Source organism: Phacochoerus africanus, chromosome 6, assembly GCF_016906955.1.
Source record: "Phacochoerus africanus isolate WHEZ1 chromosome 6, ROS_Pafr_v1, whole genome shotgun sequence".
In the NCBI taxonomy this organism is placed as follows: Eukaryota; Metazoa; Chordata; class Mammalia; order Artiodactyla; family Suidae; genus Phacochoerus; species Phacochoerus africanus.
The window spans coordinates 55051421-55073566 of record NC_062549.1 but is presented as its reverse complement, the minus strand read 5'-3'; the positions used below and the strand labels follow the sequence as shown (position 1 = coordinate 55073566).

Below are 22146 nucleotides of genomic sequence, written 5' to 3'. Positions count from 1 at the left end.
CCAAGTATTCACCAAACACCAACCCTGCCGGTGCCTTGATCTTAGCATCCAGCCTCCAGAACTGTGATAAAGTAAATTTGTTTAAGCCATGCAGTCTGTGGTATTGTGTTAGAGCAGCCCAACCAGACTAATACTTACGTGTAGAACAATAGATTTTCTCTTTCATATCTGATTTCTCCAAAGGAGACTCAGATGTAAAGTGACCTTTGACATATCTCAGAGATGCTTCTTTCCCCTTTTAAGAGATTTTTTTTCTCCTTTAATTTTTTTTTCCTTGCTAGCAATATGTACAACATCATCCCAGGAAAAAAAGCCTTTTTTTCCTCCTTAAGCTTACAACCTAAAACCCAAATTTAAGATAGCTTGTATCTTGGTACAATGAAAAAAATTACAATTTAGAGTGGTTTAACAAGTGACTGGAGTCTCTGGGCTTCCCTTACTCTTCCCTTACTCTTGTCACATCGAATGTTTACAGGATGGTTTTCATAATACCTCTGGATACCACCTGAGCTTAAAACAAGAGATATTGGGAGAGGCTGGATCAGTAGTACCTTCTTATAGGAAAAAAGCAAGAGATTTGCCAGAAGCTACCAGCAGACTTTCAGCTGTCCCACTGGCCATGAGTCACAGCCTCAAACCCAGCAGCAAGGGAAGCTGAGAAAACATTGTTTCTCCAGTACCTACTTTGGAAGTGGCAAAGGAGAAGAGAAATGCAAATATCTGTCCAGTTAGCCAATGAAGGGTGTTTGCTGTATGGGGAGCTGAAGACTAGATGGGCAGATCAGTTCATTCTAGAAGAGTTTTCTGATTATGAGCTTAATCACCCTGAGGTGGGTTTTCCACTTCACGCTGTAGCAAAGGACTTTTTAGGCATCGCCTGACTAATATTAATACCTTTTTGATTAGAATTAGCTCCGCTGCAAACATTTCATGAGGGCATCTGAAGTCTCTACTTAGTCTTACCTGTAACTAAAACTCAACCTTTCATCTGTTGAACTATAATGGCTATATGTTTTTTATTGTTGTTTGTTATGTGTGGAGATGATAATAGTGTTCTACTTTCCTGCCAATGATAAATATTAGAAGTGGCAAGCGAGGTCTTTCTAATTTGAGGCGATGGTTAAAAGCATAATTTGAGTTTATTAATATTGTGCTCTGGCCAAGAACCTACCCATAACTTACCACTAGACATCATTTCTAAATCTGATTCTGATATCAAGGGCTCTCTCTTAATTTGTAGAATTACTGGCATCACTTAGTTGTGCAATAACTGTGTTAGTATGGGCTATGCACGTTCTTACCTAATGCAGTCTAAAATATCATTCAAGAGACTTTATCAGAACAAAAAAATACTTCTAGGTGAAGAACTTAAATAGGCAAGAAATTGGAATTAAGAGAAAATAAGATAGAAAAATAAAGAAATATTTACTACACAAAAACATAATTCATAAACTTCTACATAATAGCTAGAGGTGAACTACAATTTGCTTAGAGCATCCCAGAAAAACAAAACAAAAAAGAGAGACAGTAATACAGTCTTTAGGATAAAAACAAATCAAATGTTTAGGATTAGCACAGGTTTTACTGGAACTGAGACCTGAGGATTTCCTCCCATGAATTCTCATAAAGGGTACACAATGAGATAGAGAAGGCATCAGTGTTAAACACACACATATATGTCACTTGTGATGGAACATGATGGAGGATAATGTGAGAAAAAGACTGTCTATATATATATGACTGGGTCACTGTGCTGTAGAGCTGAAATTTACAGAACATTGTAAATCAACTATAATTTAAAAAATGTATTGAAAATACAAGTTTTGATGACTGTTTTTGCTAGTGGAAGCCAATAGCATAGAAGTGCAAGGCAGTAAAACTAATCCTATGAAGCATCAAAATGGGGATCAAATATGTAGCTCTCTGAAAATCTCTCGGAAGACAAATTTTAGTTTCCATTCTTTACCAGTTGGGAACACAAACTTTTTTTTTTTTTTAGGACTGCACACGTGGAAGTTCCCAGGCTAGGGGTCCAATCAGAGCTGTAGCTATGATTAATATCATCCAAAACCTCTATTCTATAAGTAATAAAAGTCCATTTCAAAGCCAGACTAATTATTCTTAGACTTCAGGCCACTGTTCCTTTCTAATCTCATAGACCAATGGACGAGACTACAAGATTCACCTGATGACCCTGGTTTTCCAAATGAATGTGCTTTAAATGGCTAATCCAAATATAATAGATAGAACCCATTTAAAAATGCTAAATTTTATGGTTGTACTGCTTATACATGGATTTTGTTTTCAAAAGCTTAAATTAAAAGATTATTCACAAAATACTTTCTGTTTATGTTCAAATTCTTTATTAACATTAGGTACATTTGAAGTGCACTGCACCTATTTACAAAGACTTAAAATGATCAGAAATATAAAGTGTAAACTTAAAGAGAAAATCACAGACTCATTCCGTTCTGTGAAATGCAGCAGTTAACTATAATTAAATTTACAATAATTTTAAGGGATAGGAAGAGGAACTTAGAAACTGAAGGGGAAAAATGGTATTCAAGATCTGAACAACACAGCTATTGTTGTATTGAAAAAGTAATTTATTAAATGAATATAACACTGGGAATAAAATGCATTATAAAAGTAAAAAAAAGTAAATTCTAAATATAAATAATAGTAGTTTCCCTAATTAATAAGTTGTTCTTCACACAAAGTTTTAAATATAATCTTTTGATTTTTTCGGCCACCCCCTTGGGCATATGAAATTCCCAGGCCAGGGATCGAATTTGAGCTAGAGCTGCAACCTAGGCCACAGCGGTGGCAATGCTAGATCTTTAACCCACTTCACTGGGCCATGGATCAAACCTGTGCCTCAGCAGCAACTACAGCCACCACAGAGACAATACCAGATCCCTAACCCACTGTGCCACAGCAGGAACTCCTGAAAGGCCAGATTTGGAAACTGTATGGTTCACTTTAAAACAGACATACATGCAGCCCTATAATATCTGGCATTTAACAAAGATGATCTTGTTTTATTAGACTGAAAATGATATTAATTTAAATGATTGTTCTTTTAAAAACTTATTAAAGTCTAGAATAATATTTTGAAATGAACAAGTAGATCATTTTATTATATTCTTTCTGTCTGCCAGGATAGTAAACATATTTCTAATACAGTTTGTGGAAAATATTTTGAGATGTTGCATACCTGTGCATTTTGATGAAGACTTTTAAAACTGTTGGTACTTTGGTAAAAAGTATCTCCTTTTTAGATCAAAGCTTAACAAAAGCCATAGTATCTATTAGTTTATGTCAGTAGAATTTTAACCACCATATCTTAATATGTATATCAAGATACTAAATTTTTAGATAGTGAAGAAAAAAATGGAGATTGTCATTTCACTTCTCTAATAAGTTCCCTTCAGTTTTTAGAAAGCACATGTAGTTCAGTATATCAACTGTGATTTCAAAATGCTAGCATGATTACAATGTTATTCATAGCAATATGCAAAACAGTAGAAACACAAATTAAATGAATAACTTCATACTATAAAAATGAAACAAGGCACTTTCAACAACTATATGCAAAGCTAAAATAAACATTTTTTTTTCATAAAGCAGACACACAGGCCCTAAAGAGACCTCTGTAAAAAGTGAAATAGTGAAGGCACTACATCTTTTTCCTAACTCCACTTACTAAAGAAATTCACCAATTAAAGTTGGCACAAAAGAGTTTAATTATCATAAAGTGCATCATTTGGTTAAATATATTATGAAAACCAGCATCAATACATTATAGCATCATATTCACATATACAGAAACAAAACTGCAATGCCAGGAACTGACATAGGAACTCTGCAGGATATATGGCTTTTTCTCTTTTATTTTTTTTCATATAACTGCCTATTTGCTTAGAATCTATATTTTCAAAAGAGTATGCCTTGATTAGCAAAAAGAGGTAGTGTTCTGAAAAAGGCAAACCCGCTGATTCTATAAATAGAGATTCAAGATAAAGGTTATGTGGAAATTAAACAAGTACAACATATAATACACTGGTATACTTATTATAGTATTTTGACATTAAATCAATTAGCTTTTAAAATCAAGGCTATTTTATCTCATTAGCTATGTTATTATAGCTCTTTCAAAGAGTTTTCTTTGGTACTAGAAAGTTTTCTTCTTTTAAATAGTAACATTCCAAATAAGCAGCTTTTATTTAGAGATGATAAACATGTAAGTATTTAACACTCAATTCATCTTTACCAGTGATTTAAACCATTAATGAAAATGTATCATGTCAGAGACACAAAAAGTATACATCCAGCCCAGATAACAACATGCAATTTGCAATTTATGTCCACTTAGTCAATATAACTGGTGATTTAAACAGACTTGCACACATACACATACACAAACAAGTGTGTACATCCACATTTGTCTGGGGCAATATATAGGCAAAACACCAAAATAATTTATGCACAGTATTTAAGGATGTGGGCCTTGAAGACAGAACTCCAGATTTTTTTTAAGTGTATTAAACACAAAGATTGGCTAAAAGACAATTTAAAGCAACAGTGAATATATTTTTTACTCCAATAACTTAAAAAAAACTTATGTAAACTTTATACATGTGCAATCTTGCCGTTTTCTGTAAATGCTTCAGTCTTTTTTCTTTTTAAATATTTGCCACTCTACTCTAAATTTACAGAAACATAAAAAATGGAAGGAACCGCTTAAGATGCATTAGTCTTCCGCATTATATGCTACTTCTGCTACTTCTATGTCTGATACAGAATTATCAGGTTCACTAAAGCTTGAGCATTGCTTATTATCAGCTCTGCAAAAAAAAAGAGAAACACAATGAAGAGACTGGATGCATATTATTTCACTTCACTATTACCTTTACAATTTTTCACCTCATGTAAAGAAGACTTAAATATTTAATGGAAAAACATTCAGTGAAAAAATATTTCAGTAGGAAGTTAATATTTTAAAGTTGTCACTGCCAAATAACACCTTTAGAGATGTATTTTTAACTCAGGTCCATTTTTCAACAAAAATCTAGTTTGTAATGACTTTTGCCAACATAAAATTTGTTTTCATAATTACAGCTTAACCATTATCACTAAAGTATTAATGGTGCCCTTGGATTTATAAGTAATAAAAATTCTATGTGCTTTCAAATATACTGTCTTTTTCTCATTCTTATTAGATAGGCAGGGTGGCTGATTTTAGTCTTCTACTTTTGCATGGAAAAGACTGACATTGAGAGTGATTAGAGAATTTGTCAAAGTTACAAAATTAATGAATTAACTGAGTCACAGCCTAGTTAATTCAGGCATACTTTCAAAAGAAGAAATAAAATTTACAGCCTGCCTGTGAAAGACTGATTTTTAGGGACATCCTAGAATAGCTATAGTCTCCCTCTGTTTGCTCAGCAGATTCATGATAAAATGACACCAAGTTGATAAAAACTTACTCTGTAGAGTATTACGACTATTTCCTCCAATTATTTGGATAATTATGCTATAAAAAGGCAAATATTATATACCTAGATTCTTTGTCCAAGACATCCTGATCAACCTCAAGTGCAGGGGACTCCACCTTTAGGATCTGTCCACCTTCTATTCCTGACACGAGTAGTGATCCTTCAGGTTCTAGAGATAATGTCCTAAAAGTAAGGTACAGCAAGAGGTTATTTTCTATGAACAAAACAGGTATATTTATTTATTTATTGTTGTCAGTGCATGTAGCTTGAGCGGCCTTCGGTTATTCCTTTTTTTTTTTCTCTTTTGGACTTTTTGCTTTTTCTAAGGCTGCTTCCACAGCATATGGAGGTTCCCAAGCTAGGGGTCCAATCAGAGCTGTAGTCATACTCTTAATAAGCTGCTGACTCTGGGAGTCAACAGTAAAATCAGTACTTATCGATTTTAAAGGACTTTTTTTTTTTTCCTTTGATGGCCACACATGTGACATACGGAAGTTTGCAGGCCATGGGTTGACCTGGAGCTGCAGCTGCTGGTCTACACCACAACCATAGCAACATAGGATCTAAGCTGTGTCTGCAATCCATACCACACCTCACAGCAAAGCTGGAACTTAACCCACTGAACAAGGCCAGGGACTGAACCCCATTCTCATGGATACCAGCTGGATTTATTACTGATGAGCCACAAATGGGAACTCCTAAAAGGATTTTCAACATTAATTCAATACATGCTGATGTGAAGGCAGACTAGAAACTTCATGTAGGAAAAGTTGGCATAAATGCCTAGAAACAAAGGTACTATTTAAATAGGTTAAAATAAATAAAAATTATCTTGTTGAGCAGCTATAGGTCTACTTTTCCAGATGCTTTCTGGCCTTCAAATGTTCAGCCTCCTAAATAAGTAATCCAAAAACAATTTTTCCAATCTACAAGGAAGTATACCAAGAGTCTAAGACTTTGGTAATTGGAAATTTCCTAAATTATATCAACCTTAGGGCATTTAGCCCAGAGTATCAGGCTGAATTAGTGAGACTAAAGATGCAGGCATCACAACATACCTGATTCTGTTTTCTAGAGAGTCTATATGAAGTTGTTTCTCATTGAGCAGTTTCTTCAATGATTCTAGCTCCTTTTGTTTTTCAAGTAGTTCTTTTTGAAAACGGTAGTTTGTTTCTTCTAAAGTTTCACAGAAAGCCTTAAAAACAAACAAACAACAAATAAAAAACACATACAGCAAAGGGATAAAATTATTTATGCAGTATCTTTCGCAAGAGTACAACCGAAGAGGAGTTCCTGTCGTGGCTCAGCAGTTAACGAGACTGACTAGTATCCGTGAGGACATGGGTTTGATCCCTGGCCTCGATTAATGGGTCAGGATCTGGTGATGCCGTGACCTGTGGTGTCGGTCACAGACGCAGCTCAGATTTCCTCTTGCTGTGGCAGTGGTGTAGGCTGGCAGCTGGATCTCTGATTCGACCCCTAGCCTGGGAACCTCCATGTGCCTTGGGTATGGCCCTAAAAAAAAATAAAGAGTGTATATAACAGAAGAGTCAAAGAACAAAATAACCAAACTAATATGTATACAACCCAGATAATTTGTTCTCTACCTTCATCTTTTTAAGTCTTTGCCATCTTAGTCCCTACCTCCCAGGGGACTTACAAATACAAGTCTCTTTTTAAAAAAATTTCATTGAGTTGTAAGCCAGGGCACCTGAAATGAATATGTGATATCCCTCTGGTGTACAACTGGGAAAAAATGACTAAGAACCACTGTTTTAGTTTCTATTCTCCTTAGTCTGTTTTTGCCCAGTCCTAGATGATTACACTTAAAAACAAAAAACCAAAACTGTGGCTATTGATTTCATTTGTATTAGTTCAGGAGACATACCCTTTAATAACAACTTCTTTATCTGCGATAATGTTTCCCCTTGCTTCTCCTTTTTGTCATTCAAGGACATTATTTATACCCAGGAAACTAAACACTGCTGAAATAAAGATTAAAACAAAACCAAAAAAAAAAAAACCCCAACAAAATCATACTGTCATGAAAAATGATGTCATGAAAAAATATGGATCGCTTACTGTGATGAGCCGATCAATGCTTTTAATTGTCCCTAGTTATCTATATCATTCTGTCTTCTCTGCAACTATTTTAAACCTTCACCCATGGCAAATCCAACATGTTACTGCTGGCGATCTCAAGCCCAGCAGATGATCTTCATTTCTATACCAGAAAAGTCACTGACTCCCAGAATTCTAAATACATGTGTATCCTGTACTTGTCCTCAAGAATACGTGCCTCTTCAAGTGAAGCCCTGTCTCTGTTGGAAGCTTGCCCCGTCATATACACTCCCTTCCTGCCTCTCTCTCTTTGGTGTGTTTGTCTTGGCCACACCAGCAGCATGCGGAAGTTCCTGGGCCAGGGACTGAACTCCAGCCATGGCAGTGACAATGCTTAGTCCTTAGCCTCCAGGCCACCAGGGAACTCCACCACACACACACACACACACACACACACACACACACACTCTTTCTCTCTCTCTCTCTCTCTCTCTTAAATTTTCAACCATTTCCCCTCTTTTGGCCCTTAAGTTTACTTAACTTGATTAAAGTTTTAAGTAAACCCTAAAAATATCTCCATAAAAAAAAAAATACTCTCTCGATATAAGTCTCTCTAGCTACTAACTTCTCTTGCTCCTTTCAAAACGAAAAGGCCAAAAAGTTTCTTATTAGATTAAGAGTTTTACTCTTTTCTGTACTAATTATGCCCAAGCAATGCTAACAATGACCTCTGGTTGTCAAATCCAAAGTTCTGTTTTTCTCAGAGTTCCCTTTGTGTGCAGTGGAAATGAATCCAACTAGTAACCATGAGGTTGCGGGTTTGATCCCTGGCCTCAGTCAGTGGGTTAAGGATCTGGTGTTGCCATGAACTGCAGTGTAGGTCACAGACGTGGCTTGGATCCTGCGTTGCTGTGGCTGTGGTCGGCAGCTGTGGCTCAGACGAGATCCCTAGCTTGGGAACCTCCATATGCTGCAGGTGTGGCCCTAAAAGAGCAAAAAAAAAAAAAAAAATTTGTTTTTCTCAACTTCATAGTATATCACTACTGACTTAAACACTTATAAAAAATGTATTTTAAAAATGGAATCCTCTTTCATTGGCATCTGTAAAACTTTCTGGTTCCCCTTACTTTTCAATCGCTCCTAGTTTTCTCCCTGTTCTTCATGTGGGTATTCATCTGCGTTTTGTCTTTGATTATGTATTTTCTTGTTCTATATGCCATCCTTAGACAACTATTGTTATCACTTCAACTATAACCTATATTATACGCTATCAACTTCCGATTTTGTTTTCTGTTAATCTCTAGCCCAGGCCTTTCCTGAGGACATAGATGTCATTCATATGCCTAATGGTCCTCATCTTTAACTGGATGTATCAATGGTAAGTCAAAATGCATTCCCAAGGGAATATCTGCTCTATCACCTCATCATCAAGGCCACTAAGCAGGCATCTTAGATCACTGCGCCTCCCTACTTTCTATGACCTAGGTAACCCAGGCTTTTTCACTTTCCCCCTCTTCTCCCCCAATGTCTCCTTAATATCTCTGTGCTTTTGTGACTTACTGTCTCTATTCATTTCTACTGTCTTTGGTTCTTAACCAAATTACACCACCAGTAAACGAACTGGCTTAACTATGTTCACTTTGGCACTTCAAGCTGGCTTTCTTAAAAAGATCCGATCATATTACCTATGATTCAGTACTGCCTAAAGGACAAGGCCAAATATTTTACTTTGGAAAATAAGGTGCCTTATGATGTAATATATATGCCTTTCACTTCCATTTTGCACTTGTTCTACTATTTTTCCTTTTCTTCGGTCCTCCACATATTCCATGTTGCAATATGCTATATACTCCCATCTATAAAAACAAAAATATTGCACCTCCCTACTTTCTATGATCTAGGTAACCCAGGCTATAAATATTGTTTTTATAGATGGGAGTATATAGCATATACCATTCTGTGCTTGCTCTGTTACCCAACCACATAAGATGGACGTAATAAACATTCCCAAATTTAAAAACCTGGATATATTTACATTATGAAAAAAAAATGGACAGTTTTCAACTATCACACAAACAGAAACATAAGACCATAGAGAAAAACAAAAGAAATGAACCACAAATAACTTCCATTGATAAATAATATGGTTGACTAGATAAACTAAGGCCTCTAGCTATAAAATATTTAGTACAACCCCAACTTTTAAAACAGCCATGTGGGCAAGTAACAAAGCTAAATCTCAGGGGGCAAAAATGAAGAGAAATCAAAACAAGTGTCATCACATGGGCACTGGCACTGACAGAGTCAGGCCGCTCTGTGGTAACCTTGAATCTTGAACACTAAAATGGGCAAGAGATGAAGAGTAGTTAGGCACACTTCGGGGGCAAGTGGTAAGAAACGGGACACTCAGTATTGTCTGTCTCATCCTGGCCTCTGAGCTGGGAGAGAAAAAGTCTTTCCTGAAGAATCTATAATCAGGGGCTAATGCCTCAGGTGGATGTTGGGTCTGAATTTATACTATCACAATTTGTCAGAAGCATCCAAGCTGTGAAAAGAACATAAAAATTGGTCTAGTATTTTCTGCTGTGGTGCAATGGGATTGGTGGCATCTCTGAAGCACCAAGACACATGTTCAATCCTTGGCCTGGCATAGTAGATCAGTAGATTAAGGATCTGGTGTTGCCAGAGCTGCAACAGAGGTTGTAACTGTGGTTCAGATCCGATCCTTGGCTTGGGAACTCCACATACCGAGATGCAGAAAAAAAAAAAAAAAAAAGTCCAAGATCAATGATACTCAACATATCTCTGCAGAAGGACATAGTCTCAACCTCAGCTATATGGCACTCCTACAGACCAAGTTCTAATCAAAGTGAATATATAATCTAAAATTACAAAACACAATAGGAAATCATCCAACAAAAGAGTGGACAGACCCAATAAAGAGAAAGATGAAAATCTCATAAACTTAAAGATAACATAACTACTCAATAGAGACTATAATATATGAACATCTATAACAACTTGAAAATATTTTTAAAAAGCCACTATTAAAAAATATCACTTTTACTTGAGACAAACCAAATAGAGTATCAAAACATGAAAAATATAATCAGTAACATTAAAATCTTTTTTTTTTGGTCTTTTTAGAGCCACGTCCACAGCATATGGAGGTTCCCAGCCTAAGGGTCAAATCAGAGCCACGGCCTAAGTTAAATTGGAACTATAGCTGCCAGCCTACACCACAGCCACAGCAATGCCAGATCCGAGCTGCATCTGCAACCTACACCACAGCTCATGGCAACGCTGGATCCTTAACCCACTGAGCAAGACCAGGGATCGAACCTGTGTCCTCGTGGATACTAGTCGGGTTCTTAACCTGCAGGAATATTTCAGTGACATAATTCCAAGGATACATTTAACAAATACACAATGACAACAAGTGAATTCAGTATACCACTTTTGGCAATTAATGAATTAAATAGAAAAAAAAGCTTGTAAACATTTAGAAGATTTGAATAATAAAATTAACAAGCTTTAGCTGATAGCTAGATATTGAACCCTGAGCACAACAGTTAGGAAATAACAAAAAACTTTTTTCAAGTACACATGGAAAATTTAGAAAATTTATCAGGTATATGTAGATCTTAAGATTACAAAACACTGTCTCAACAATAACAACCAGTGTCATAGAGCATACATTCTCTGACAACTCAAATAGATGACAAAAGTCAATGTTAGAAAAAAATTAAAAAGCTTGAAAAACTTAAGAGAATTCTAAATTTAGGGGACAAAGAAGATAGTTTAAAGATTGTGTAAAATATGATTACAAAAATACTATTTATTAAGACTCTCCTCAGGCCTCCTTATTCTCAGAGATACAACATTATGGTTTTGTTTTTGTTTTTTTTTGCTTTTTAGGGTCAAACCTGCGGCATATGGAGGTTCCCAGGCTAGAGGGTCTAATCAGAGCTGCAGCTGTTGGCCTAAGCCACAGCCACAGCAACCCAGGATTTGAGCCGCTTATGCACCTACACCACAGCTCACGGCAATGCTGGATCCTTAACCAACTGAGTAAGGCCAGGGATTGAACTGGCATCTTCATGGATGTTAGATTCATTAACCACTGAGCCATGATGGGAACTCTCACAACACTATTGAAATTAGGCCAAATAATAACCAAACAATGGCCTCTAAATGTTCAAGTGAAATGAAGAGTTGCATGACTTACTTTAAATCAAAAGCTGGACATAATTAAGCTTAATGAGGCAGGAATGTCCAAGAGTCAAGACAGGCCAAAAGCTAGGCCTCTTGTGCTGGTTAGCCAAGTTGTGAATGCAAAGGGAAAGTTCTTGGAGGGAATGTGCAGTGCTAGTCCAGCCAGTACATGAATGATAAGAAAGCAAAAACAGCTTTATTGCTGACATGGAGAAAGTCTGAATGGTCGAGACAGAAGATCAAACTGACACAACACTCCCTTAACCAAAGCCTGATCCAAACAAAGGCCCTAACTTATCACTTCTGTGAAGGCTGAGAGAGGTGAGGAAGCTGCAGAAGAAAAGTCTGGAGCTAGGAGAGACTGGTTCATGAGGTTTAAGGGAAGAAGTCATCTCCATGACATAAAGGTGCAAGGTGAAGTAGCAAGTGCTGATGTAGAAGTTACAGCAAGTTAGGAGATAATTAATGAAGGTAGCTAACTGAAACAACAGACTTTCAATGTACATGAAACCACTCTATATTGGAGAAGATGCCATCTAGGACTTTCACAGCCAGAGAAATGTCAATGCCTGACTTCAAAGCTTCAAGGGACAGTCTGACTCTCTTGTTAGGGGCTAATACCCTAAGCTGGAGACCTTACGGGGAAGACAGTGCTAACATACCATTCCAAAAATCCGCTATTACACTCTTCAGAATTAGGCTACATCTAATCTGCCTGTTGTCTGTAAATGGAAGAACAAAGACAGATGAGAGTACATCTGTTTATAAGATGGTCTACCGAATATTTTAAGGCCACTGTTGAGACCTACTGCTAAGAAAAAAAAGATTCATTTCAAAATATTATTGCTCATTGACAATGTACCTGATCACCCAAGTACTCTGAGCGAGAGGGACAAGTTGTTTTCATGCTTGCTAACCAATGTCCATTCTGCTGCCCATGTATCAAAGAGTAATTTTGCCTTGCAGGTCTTATTATTTAAGAGTTACATTTCATAAGGCTATAGCTACCATTAATAGTTATTCCTCTAATGGATCTGGGCAAAGTCAACTGAAAATCTGGGAAGATTTACCAGTTTACCGTTCTAAGACGCCACTAAGAATATTCGTGATTCATGGAAAGAGGGCAAAATATCAATATTCATAAGATGTGGATGAAGTTGATTTCAACCTTTTTGGATGACTTTGAAGGCTTCAAGACTTCAGTGCAGGAAGTAACTGCAGATGTAGTAGCAAGAGAACTAGAATTAATTGTGAGCCTTAACATGGGACTGAATTATTGCAGTCCATGATAAAACTTAACGGCTGAGGAATTTCTTCTAATGGATCAGCAAAGAAAGTGGTTTCTTGTCTTTTTTTTTTTTTTTGTCTTTTTGCCTTTTCTAGGGCTGCTCCAGGCTAGGGGTCTAATTGGAGCTGTAGCCGCCGGGCCTATGCCAGAGCCACAGCAATGTGGGATCTGAGCCATGTCTGCAACCTACACCACAGCTCACAGCAACACTAGATCCTGAACCCACTGAGCAAGGTCAGAGATTGAACCCGCAACCTCATGGTTCTTAGTCGGATTCGTTAACCACTGCACCATGACGGGAACTCCAAAAGTGGTTTCTTGAGAAGGAATCTACTCCTAGTAAAGAAGCAAATAAAGTGGTTTCCTATATATATATATATATTTTTGTCTTTTCTAGAGCCATACCCATGGCATATGGAGGTTCTCAGGCTAGGGGTCCAATTGGAGCTGTAGCTGCTGGCCTACGCTACAGCCACGAGGGATCCAAGCTGTGTCTCCCACCTTCACCACAGCTCACAGCAACGCCAGATCCTTAACCCACTGGGCCGAAGCCAGGGATCGAACCAGCAACCTCATGGTTCCTAGTCAGATTCGTTAACCACTGAACCATGACAGGAACTCCCGGAAAGTGGTTTCTTAAGATGGAATCTACTCCTAGTGAAGAGGCTGTTAAGACTGCTGAAATGACACCAAAGGATTTAGAATATTACATGAAACTTAGTTGATAAAGCAGCAGCAAGGTTTGAGAGGACCGACTCCAGTTTTGAAAAATGTTCTACTGTGGGTAAAATGCTATCAAATAGCATTACATGCTACAGAGAAATGGTTAGTGAATGAAGAGTCAATCGATGTGGCAAACTTCATTGTTGACTCATTTTAAGAAATCACCACAGCCACCCTAACCTTCAGCAACCACCACCTTGATTGTTTAGCAGTCATCAACATTATTAAGGCAAGACCCTCCACCAGCAAAAAGATTAGGACTTGGTTAAAGACTTAGATGATGGTTAGCATGTTTAAGCAATAACATGTTTTTAAAGTATATACATTGCTTTTTTAGACATACTGCTATTGCATACTTGATAGACAACAGTATAAACATAATCTTTATATGAACTGGGAAACCAAAAAATTTGTGTGATTTGCTTTATTGCAATATTTGCTTTATCACAGCAGTCTGGAAATTGAACCTATAGTATCTTTGAGGTATGCCTGAGTCCTGAAGTAGACTATTTTAAGATGCATACTGTAATACCTACAGCAACTGCTCAAAAATAACTAAGAAAAAGTAAAAATTTCTACAGGGGAATCAAAATGGCATATGAAAAACATTAATTTTAAACAGTAGGCAGTAAAGGAGGAAAAGGATCAAAAGAGATAAGACAGAAAACAAACTCCAAGATGGCAGATATAAAAGGCAAAGAGGTCAGACTGAATAAAAGGCAAAGATCCAACTATATACTGTATACAAGAGACAGAGCTTAGATTGAAAAAACCCAGGCTGAAAGCACAAAGGTAGAAAAAGATATACAATGCAAATCATAGTGGTAAGAGAGCTGTAGTAAATAAGATTGCATGGTATTGGCATATGGATAGATAATGAGATCAATGAAAGAGAATCAAGAGTCCAGAAAAAGCCCCTTCTTTTCATATTCACTTGACTTTTGATAAAAGTGCCAACACAATTCAATACAGTGTACCAAAACAATTAGATATCTATAGAAACTTAAGATTTTTTCCTCACATCTCATAAAAATTAGCTCACGATGGATCATAGACCTAAATGTAAGAGCTAAAACTATGATTTTATTTATATGAAATATCCAGGAAACGCATATTTGCAGAAACTGAGAGCAGATCAGTAGTCGTCTGGGTCTGGGAGCATGGATTAACTATAAAATGGCTTGTAGAATTTTTTTTGAGGTGATGGGAATTTCCAAAACTGGCTTATGGCAATGGAGGAATAATTCCACAAGCTTACTAAAAGTTATTATGTTGTACATTTACAATGAAATAGCAAATAGCAAATTTTATAAATGAAAATGTTACTTCAATAAAACTTTTAAAAAAGCTATAGCATTCACTCTAACACAAAGAACTGACTCAGTTTAACTGAAAACATTACAAACAAACTTATGAATTAAATCTGTTCCATTTAAAAACTATTAAACACTTGAGGGAAAGACTTGCATAAAATCCTAGCTAATCTATTACCACCAAATATGTTTGTAAATCTAGTCAACTGCTTCAAGAAACAGGCCACTTTAACATGTCAATTAATGCAATTTGAGTAGCGTCAAGGTTGAGCTGAATTGATAACAAGACAATAACGGCTACCTCTGAAGATTAGTTTGATTTTATCTGTAGATTCTTTACTTTGATACTTCAATGGAAGAAAATTCAGAATACAAATAATGCTTTTAAATATAAAACAAACTTCCAAATAATTTTCTTTTTTTTCTGAAACAATTTGAAGACAATAAATGCAATACTGAATTTTAGAACTTCATTGACTAACATGTATGAATTTTTATTTTTTTCACTGAATTAGGCCCAAGTATTTCAATGAAAGAAAGCTTTGACCTCAAACATTAAAAGCTTCATGTGCAAAACTACCATGGGCTGAAATTATAATTTTGCTGTTGTTCCATTCAAGAAACAATGTAGTTATTGTATGGTATTATTTGTTCCTCTTTTCATGTGATATATAATACAGCACTTACCCTGCTTTCTTCTAGGCTATCAAATGGACCTGGTGGATCATCCAGACAAAGAAATTCTCTCACTGCAAGGCTTTCAAAGGAAAAAAAAAAAATTAGCTGGGGCACAAATAAATTTACAAAAGACAGCAGAAAGCAAAAGTTACTTTCAAGCTATGTTTTAAGCAAGTTGGTTCTGCTGATAAAGGAAAATAAGCAAGATGGTTTACGTGTTTTCACACAAGTAACAAAATACAAATATAAAATCTGTAGAAGATACAAAGATTTTAGATCTTATGAACATAGAGATTGTGAATCTATGTTACATAAAAACCGTATGAAATAGAAGTTCTGGTGGCTGTGTGGGTTTAGGATCTAACATTGACAGTGATGTGGCTTGGGTCGCTGCTGTTTGATCCCTAGCCCAGGAGCTTGTGTATGCATGGGTAGGCCAAAAATACATAAATAAAACACTGAACTTTGGCACCAGCCCTTATTGATTAATGGTAATATAATTTCAATCCTTGTATTTTAATGGATTAAGAAGAAAAATTTGCTAAATCAGGATATATGTGCAATAATTCTGAAAAGAGAACAGTAAAATATTTGCTGTGCTGATTGAATGATGTAATTATTTCATCAAAGAAATGGAAAGATATTCCACGATCTTGGGTTGGAAAAATTAATATTGCAAAAATAGCCATATTACCCAAAGCAATTTACAGATTCAATGCAATCCCTATTAAATTACCCATGACATTTTTCACAGAATTAGAACAAACAATCCACAAATTTATGTGGAACCATAAAAGACCCCAAATTGCCAAAGCAATCCTGAAGAACAAAAACCAAGTAGCAGGCATAACTCTCCCAAACTTCGGGCAATATTACAGAGCCACAGTAATCAAGACAGTGTGGTACTGGTACTGAAACAGATATACAGACCAACGGAACAGAACTGAGAACCCAGAAATAAAGCAGACACTTATGGTCAATTAATCTTCAACAAAGGAGGCAAGAATATAAAATGGGAAAAAGACAGTCTTTTCAGTAAATGGTGATGGGAAAACTGGGCAGCTGCATATAAATCAATGAAACTGGAACACACTCTCACACCATGCACAAAATATAAACTCAAAATGGCTTAAAGACTTAAATGTAAGACAGACACCATCAAACTCCTAGAAGAGAACAGACGCAAAACATTCTCTGACATCAAACTTACGAGTTTTTTTTCTTAGGTCAGTCTCCCAAGGGAACAAAAATAAAAGCAAAAATAAACCAACGAGACCTAATCAAACTGACAAGCTTTTGCACAGCAAAGGAAACCATAAAAAAAAACCCCAAAAAGACAACCTATGGAATGGGAGAAAATAGTTTCAAATGATGCAACTGACAAGGGCTTAATCTCTAAAATATGCAAACAACTTATAGAACTCAACAGCAAAAAACCCCAACAACCCTGTTGAAAAAATGGGCAAAAGACCTGAATAGACATTCCTCCAAAGAAGATATAGAGATGGCCAACAAGCACATGAAAAAATGTTCAACATCACTGATTATTAGAGAAATGCAAAAATCAAAACTGCTATGAGATACCACCTCATACTGGTCAGAATCGCCATCATTAGTAAGTCCACAAGTAGCTGGAGAGGGTATGGAGAAAAGGAACCCTCCTGCACTGTTGGTGGGACTGTAAATTGGTACAACCACTATAGAAAACAGTATGGAGGTACCTCAGAAAACTAAATACAGAACTACCATATGACTCAGCAATCCCACTCTTGGGCATATATCCAGACAAAACTTTCCTTGAAAAAGATACATGCACCCATATGTTCACTGCAGCACTATTCACAATAGCCAAAACATGGAAACTACCTAAATGTCCACTGACAGATGAATGGATTAAAAAGATGTGGTACATATACACGATGGAATACTACTCAGCCATAAAAAAGAATGAAATAATGCCATTTGCAGTGACATGGATGGAACTAGAGACTCTCATACTAAGTGAAATAACCCAGAAAGAGAAAGACAAATACCATATGAGATCACTTATAGCTGGAATCTAATATACAGCACAAATGAACCTTTCTACAGAAAAGAAACTTATGGACTTGGAGAACAGACTTATGGTTGCTGAGGGGTAGGGAGTAGAGGTGGACTAGGAATCTGGGGTTAACTGATGCAAACTATTGCCTTTGGAATGGATAAGCAATGAGATCCTGCTGTATAGCACTGGGAACTATATGTAGTCATTCATGATGAGGATAATGTGAGAAAAAGAATGTATATATGTATGTGTGACTGGGTCACTCTGCTGTACAGTAGAAAATTGACAGAACACTGTAAAACAAGTATAATGGAAAAAATAAAAAAATCATTTAAAAATGCATTTCGAAGTAACAGAAGCCAGAATAAAATAATAAATAGCAACATTTTAGCTATAAGAGATTATGCAATGAGACCTCCTTTCTCCATCCATCTTTACATATCTTTCATCTTGACAACCTGAGTTACATGCTATTTTTGGATACAGGACTGTGCCTATTCTCTTCTATGTTTTGATATAATATTCCCTCTCATTTGGAAAGTCCTTCTTTACTTTCTCTTTGTTGGTTCAAGTATCATTAATTTTTTAAACACCAGCTCAAATGTCACCCTCTAGGAAAGCTTCCTCTAATTCTCTCAGTCTAAAGTTCTCTCTACTTCTTCTGAAAGAGATCCAGCTCTATCCATCATTGTTTGTTGGGGGTGTGTCTTTCTCCTTTTCAGTTTTCTTAAATAAAGGATTGGCATCTAAGGCACTTTTGTGTAGCCATAATACCTCATATATAGTAGGACCTAAATGTTTATTCGACAAAAAACCCAGTAATAAATCTATTTATCATAAAATATCAACATTTTAATCTTTTTTCTTACTTTGTATTCTTTAACTGCATCTGAAAGAAATATTCTCTTAAAACATTTATACCAACAATTCTTAATATCCTTTCAAGTTATTTTCTTTCACTTCTGCTGTGTTAACAGAAAAGTTGTAATACTAAATAAGAGCTGCCAGTGGTGTAACGGCAAGCTCTTAGTCAACATGATAGTTAAGAAATTACTGTGTTGTGAGGGTCTAAGGAATCAAAAAGGAAAGTGAAAGAAATATATAATGAATTAATATCAAATAATTATTTGTTTGTATAAAGATAATAATTTTCTATGCTGCCATTCCAACTCTAATTAGGAAACTAATAGGCATACCAATAGGTACTACAAACTAATAGCTATTTTAAATAGTGATTCTTAAATAAATAGTTTCATGTTTTTATAAAGAAGTGCTGTTTTTTTCTCCTTTCCTCCCCTAGGGGAAATTCATAAATGGCTGTTGGGCACCTCAGACTTTCTAAGCATTTTCTAGTTATCTGTTCTGACTTGTTTTCATCCTTGTATTTATAATCTTAATCTAGCCTTCAAGGTTCATATCCTACTCCCTTCTTCTAATATTGCTTGACTCATTGCAAATAGGGCTGAACATCCTCTTCTCTGAATTCCTGCTACTTTTATAATCTGTATCATACCATGTAGCACTTTACAAATGCAAAGAATTCAAATCAGTTAAGTATTTCCTCAATTTCTTCAAAGAATTCAAATCAGTTAAGTATTCCCTTAATTTCTTTTATAATCTTCTTAGTATAACAAGGGGCAAATGCTTAAGATACAGATTAATAACCCTCTCCTCTATATTTTAAACATTAATTTATTAAGAAACTGCTTAAGGAGTTCCCACTGTGGCTAGGGAAAAGTAATCTGACTAGTATCCATGAGGACGTAGGTTCTATCCTTGGCCTCCCTCAGCGGGTTGGGGATCCAGCTTGCTGTGAGCTGTGGTATAGATCACAGATGCGACTCGGATCCCTGTTGCTGTGCCTGTATTATAGGCCAGCAGCTGCAGCTTCGATCTGACCCCCAGCCTGGGAACCTCTATATGCTGCAGGTGGGGCCTTAAAAAAAACCACCCCCCCCCAAAAAAAAAGGCCATCATGGAACATGATGGAGCATAATGTGAAGAAAAGAATGTATATAAATGTAAACTGGGTCATTTCACTGTACAGCAGAAACTGACAAAACATTGTGAATCAACTATAATACAAAAAGTTTTTTTTTTAAAGAAACTGCTTAAATTGTGAAGTAAAAGAACACTACTCAGCACCTACAAAAAAGATAGTGAGTACCCTAGAAAAACAAGATATACACACCTTATTTAGAGTTCTATCTGAGTCATTTTACTATATTCCTTAAACATCTGAGACATGATGAAAGTAAGTAGGGAAGTAAATGTGAGGCACACAAGAAGCTTTCATGCAAGGCTTTTAGAACATTTAATATTCTAAGAATGTCAAATGACACCTTTCCCCAACTTATTTGACAAAGAAATCTTTCTTTCCCTGAAACATTTATGAATTGAGCAAGACCACTGTCACTGTTTTAAGGGTTGCAGTTTTAGAAACAGGATCTTAAATGTTTAACGTACCGAGATTTATGATCACAATTTTAAAAAAGAGATACATCTCAACTAAGATACACTTTTCCTATTTAAAAAAATCAAGCCTGGTGGCCTAGCAGTTAAGGATTTGGCATTGTCACTGCGGTGACTCAGGTTCGATTCCTGACCTGGGAACTTCCATGTACTGTGCGCACAGCAAAAAAAAAAAAAAAAAAAAATCGTAAAGTCACAAGATGAATTCATCAACCTGGTTCACACTATCTGATATTTCATTGGATAAAAGGAGTATAGTAATTTATAGAATAAATTTAATTTTAATTTACCATATTTTCAATACAGAGACATAAATAAGGAATGAGAGAAAGGGGGTGGGGTGCATTGACTTCTTAGCTGTGAAAGTCTTCTTTTATGGGGTGGTATAAAATACGTTGTTCTCAAAGGATTTCTCTATGATTTTAGAGTTTGTTGGTTTTTCTTCCTGCTTTGTGTATTTGAATTAACATTAACTTTTTTTTTCTTTTTTCTTTGGAGAGATATAAAAAATATAGAAAAGTAGGAAGCATCTATGTTCCCACCACCTAGACTTGGACACAGAGTTGCTAAGTTTTGTCATGTTTGTTTCAAGACTATTGAAAAGTTCTGAAATAGTACACCAGGAAATACTAATAGTTCTGCCATTCATTCATTCAATAGGTACTTATAGGGCATGGATTCTGTTAGCCCACTGATTGGTAAGTAAAACAGCCACATAGCCTACTACATGGATGCACCTTACAGCCTGGTGGGAGAATAGTCAAACAATCACAGAAATAGTTACTAACTGAAATGCTGTGAAAGTAAAGTACGAACCAACCTTTCTCAGCTAGGATTCTACAAGAGGATTAAACCTTACTGACAATGATGTAAGTGACTTTTTTTCTAATTCTTAAGATTCATAATAGGTAGTATCATTCTATAAGTACAGGAAGGAATTTAATTCATTACATGCAATGGGTGTCTTGAAGTATTAGGAACTGACTTTCAGAACAAGCAGGGAAGATACTTTGAGAAAGACCTGACCTAGTTTTTGGTGGTGGTGGTAGGTGAGGGGTTGGTCAGGAGAGCCAGTTACCTGAGGAAGTGAAATCTGTGTTGAAACTTGAAGGACATATAGGAATTACCTAGGCTGGGGCTGGGGGAGCAAGGGAAGTAGTGTTGAAACGTTGTCTTTCCAGGGAACAGAATATTTGAAGGTCCTACAGGACAAAGAAGGAGGTGATTTTGAAAAATTAAAAGACCAATGTGGCTGATGTGCAGAGAATGGGGGCAGTGAATAATAACAAAACATGAAGTTGGAAAGACAGACAGGTAGTCAGGGACCAGAAAGATTGACCTAAACTGAATTACAAAAGATCACTGTGGCTCCAATGGGCTATAGAAATAAGAGTGGATGAGGAAGATGAATGGTAGGAAAGGAATAATTAAAGTGAGAGATAACTGCTTAGCCTAGAGTGGTGATGGCAGGCATGGAGAAAAGTACACAGATTCGAGTGGTATTTGAAATGTAAAGGCAGAGATGTATCAAGGATGACTTCTGGGTTTTGGGTAGGTGCTGCTTCTCAATATTAGGGGAAAAGTACACAGAGTAAGCTTAGAAGTTTGTTCTAGGTTTGAGGTCATGTTGAGATGTCTGAAGGACATGTCAAGGAGGCTACTGCAGATGTGAACCTGGAGTTGAAAGAGGGTGTGTCTAGTAGTTCCTTCATTAGAGGAAAGTGAGGGGGGATGGGCAGAGATCTCAAGCAGTCATTGAGCTTAGACTACACACAGGAAGAAGATGACGTATATGAATAGAACATGTGTTATGTGTATTTCAAGGTGATACACATAAAAAAAGACTAAGAAGAA

At 36.3% G+C, this 22146-nt stretch overlaps 1 protein-coding gene across 1 annotated transcript in view; it reads right to left on the bottom strand.

Moving 5' to 3' along the window:
* Positions 1-3728: 3728 nt before the first annotated feature.
* The window catches only part of SNX16 (sorting nexin 16), a 34924-nt gene continuing 16506 nt past the window's right edge, over positions 3729-22146 (bottom strand). The window contains exons 5-8 of the mRNA XM_047783668.1: positions 15786-15855; positions 6557-6693; positions 5562-5681; positions 3729-4847 (exon numbers count right to left, since the gene is read on the bottom strand). Coding sequence (XP_047639624.1) covers positions 4754-4847; positions 5562-5681; positions 6557-6693; positions 15786-15855 — 421 coding nt within the window. The 3' untranslated portion in view covers positions 3729-4753. The remainder of the gene's footprint in view (positions 4848-5561; positions 5682-6556; positions 6694-15785; positions 15856-22146) is intronic.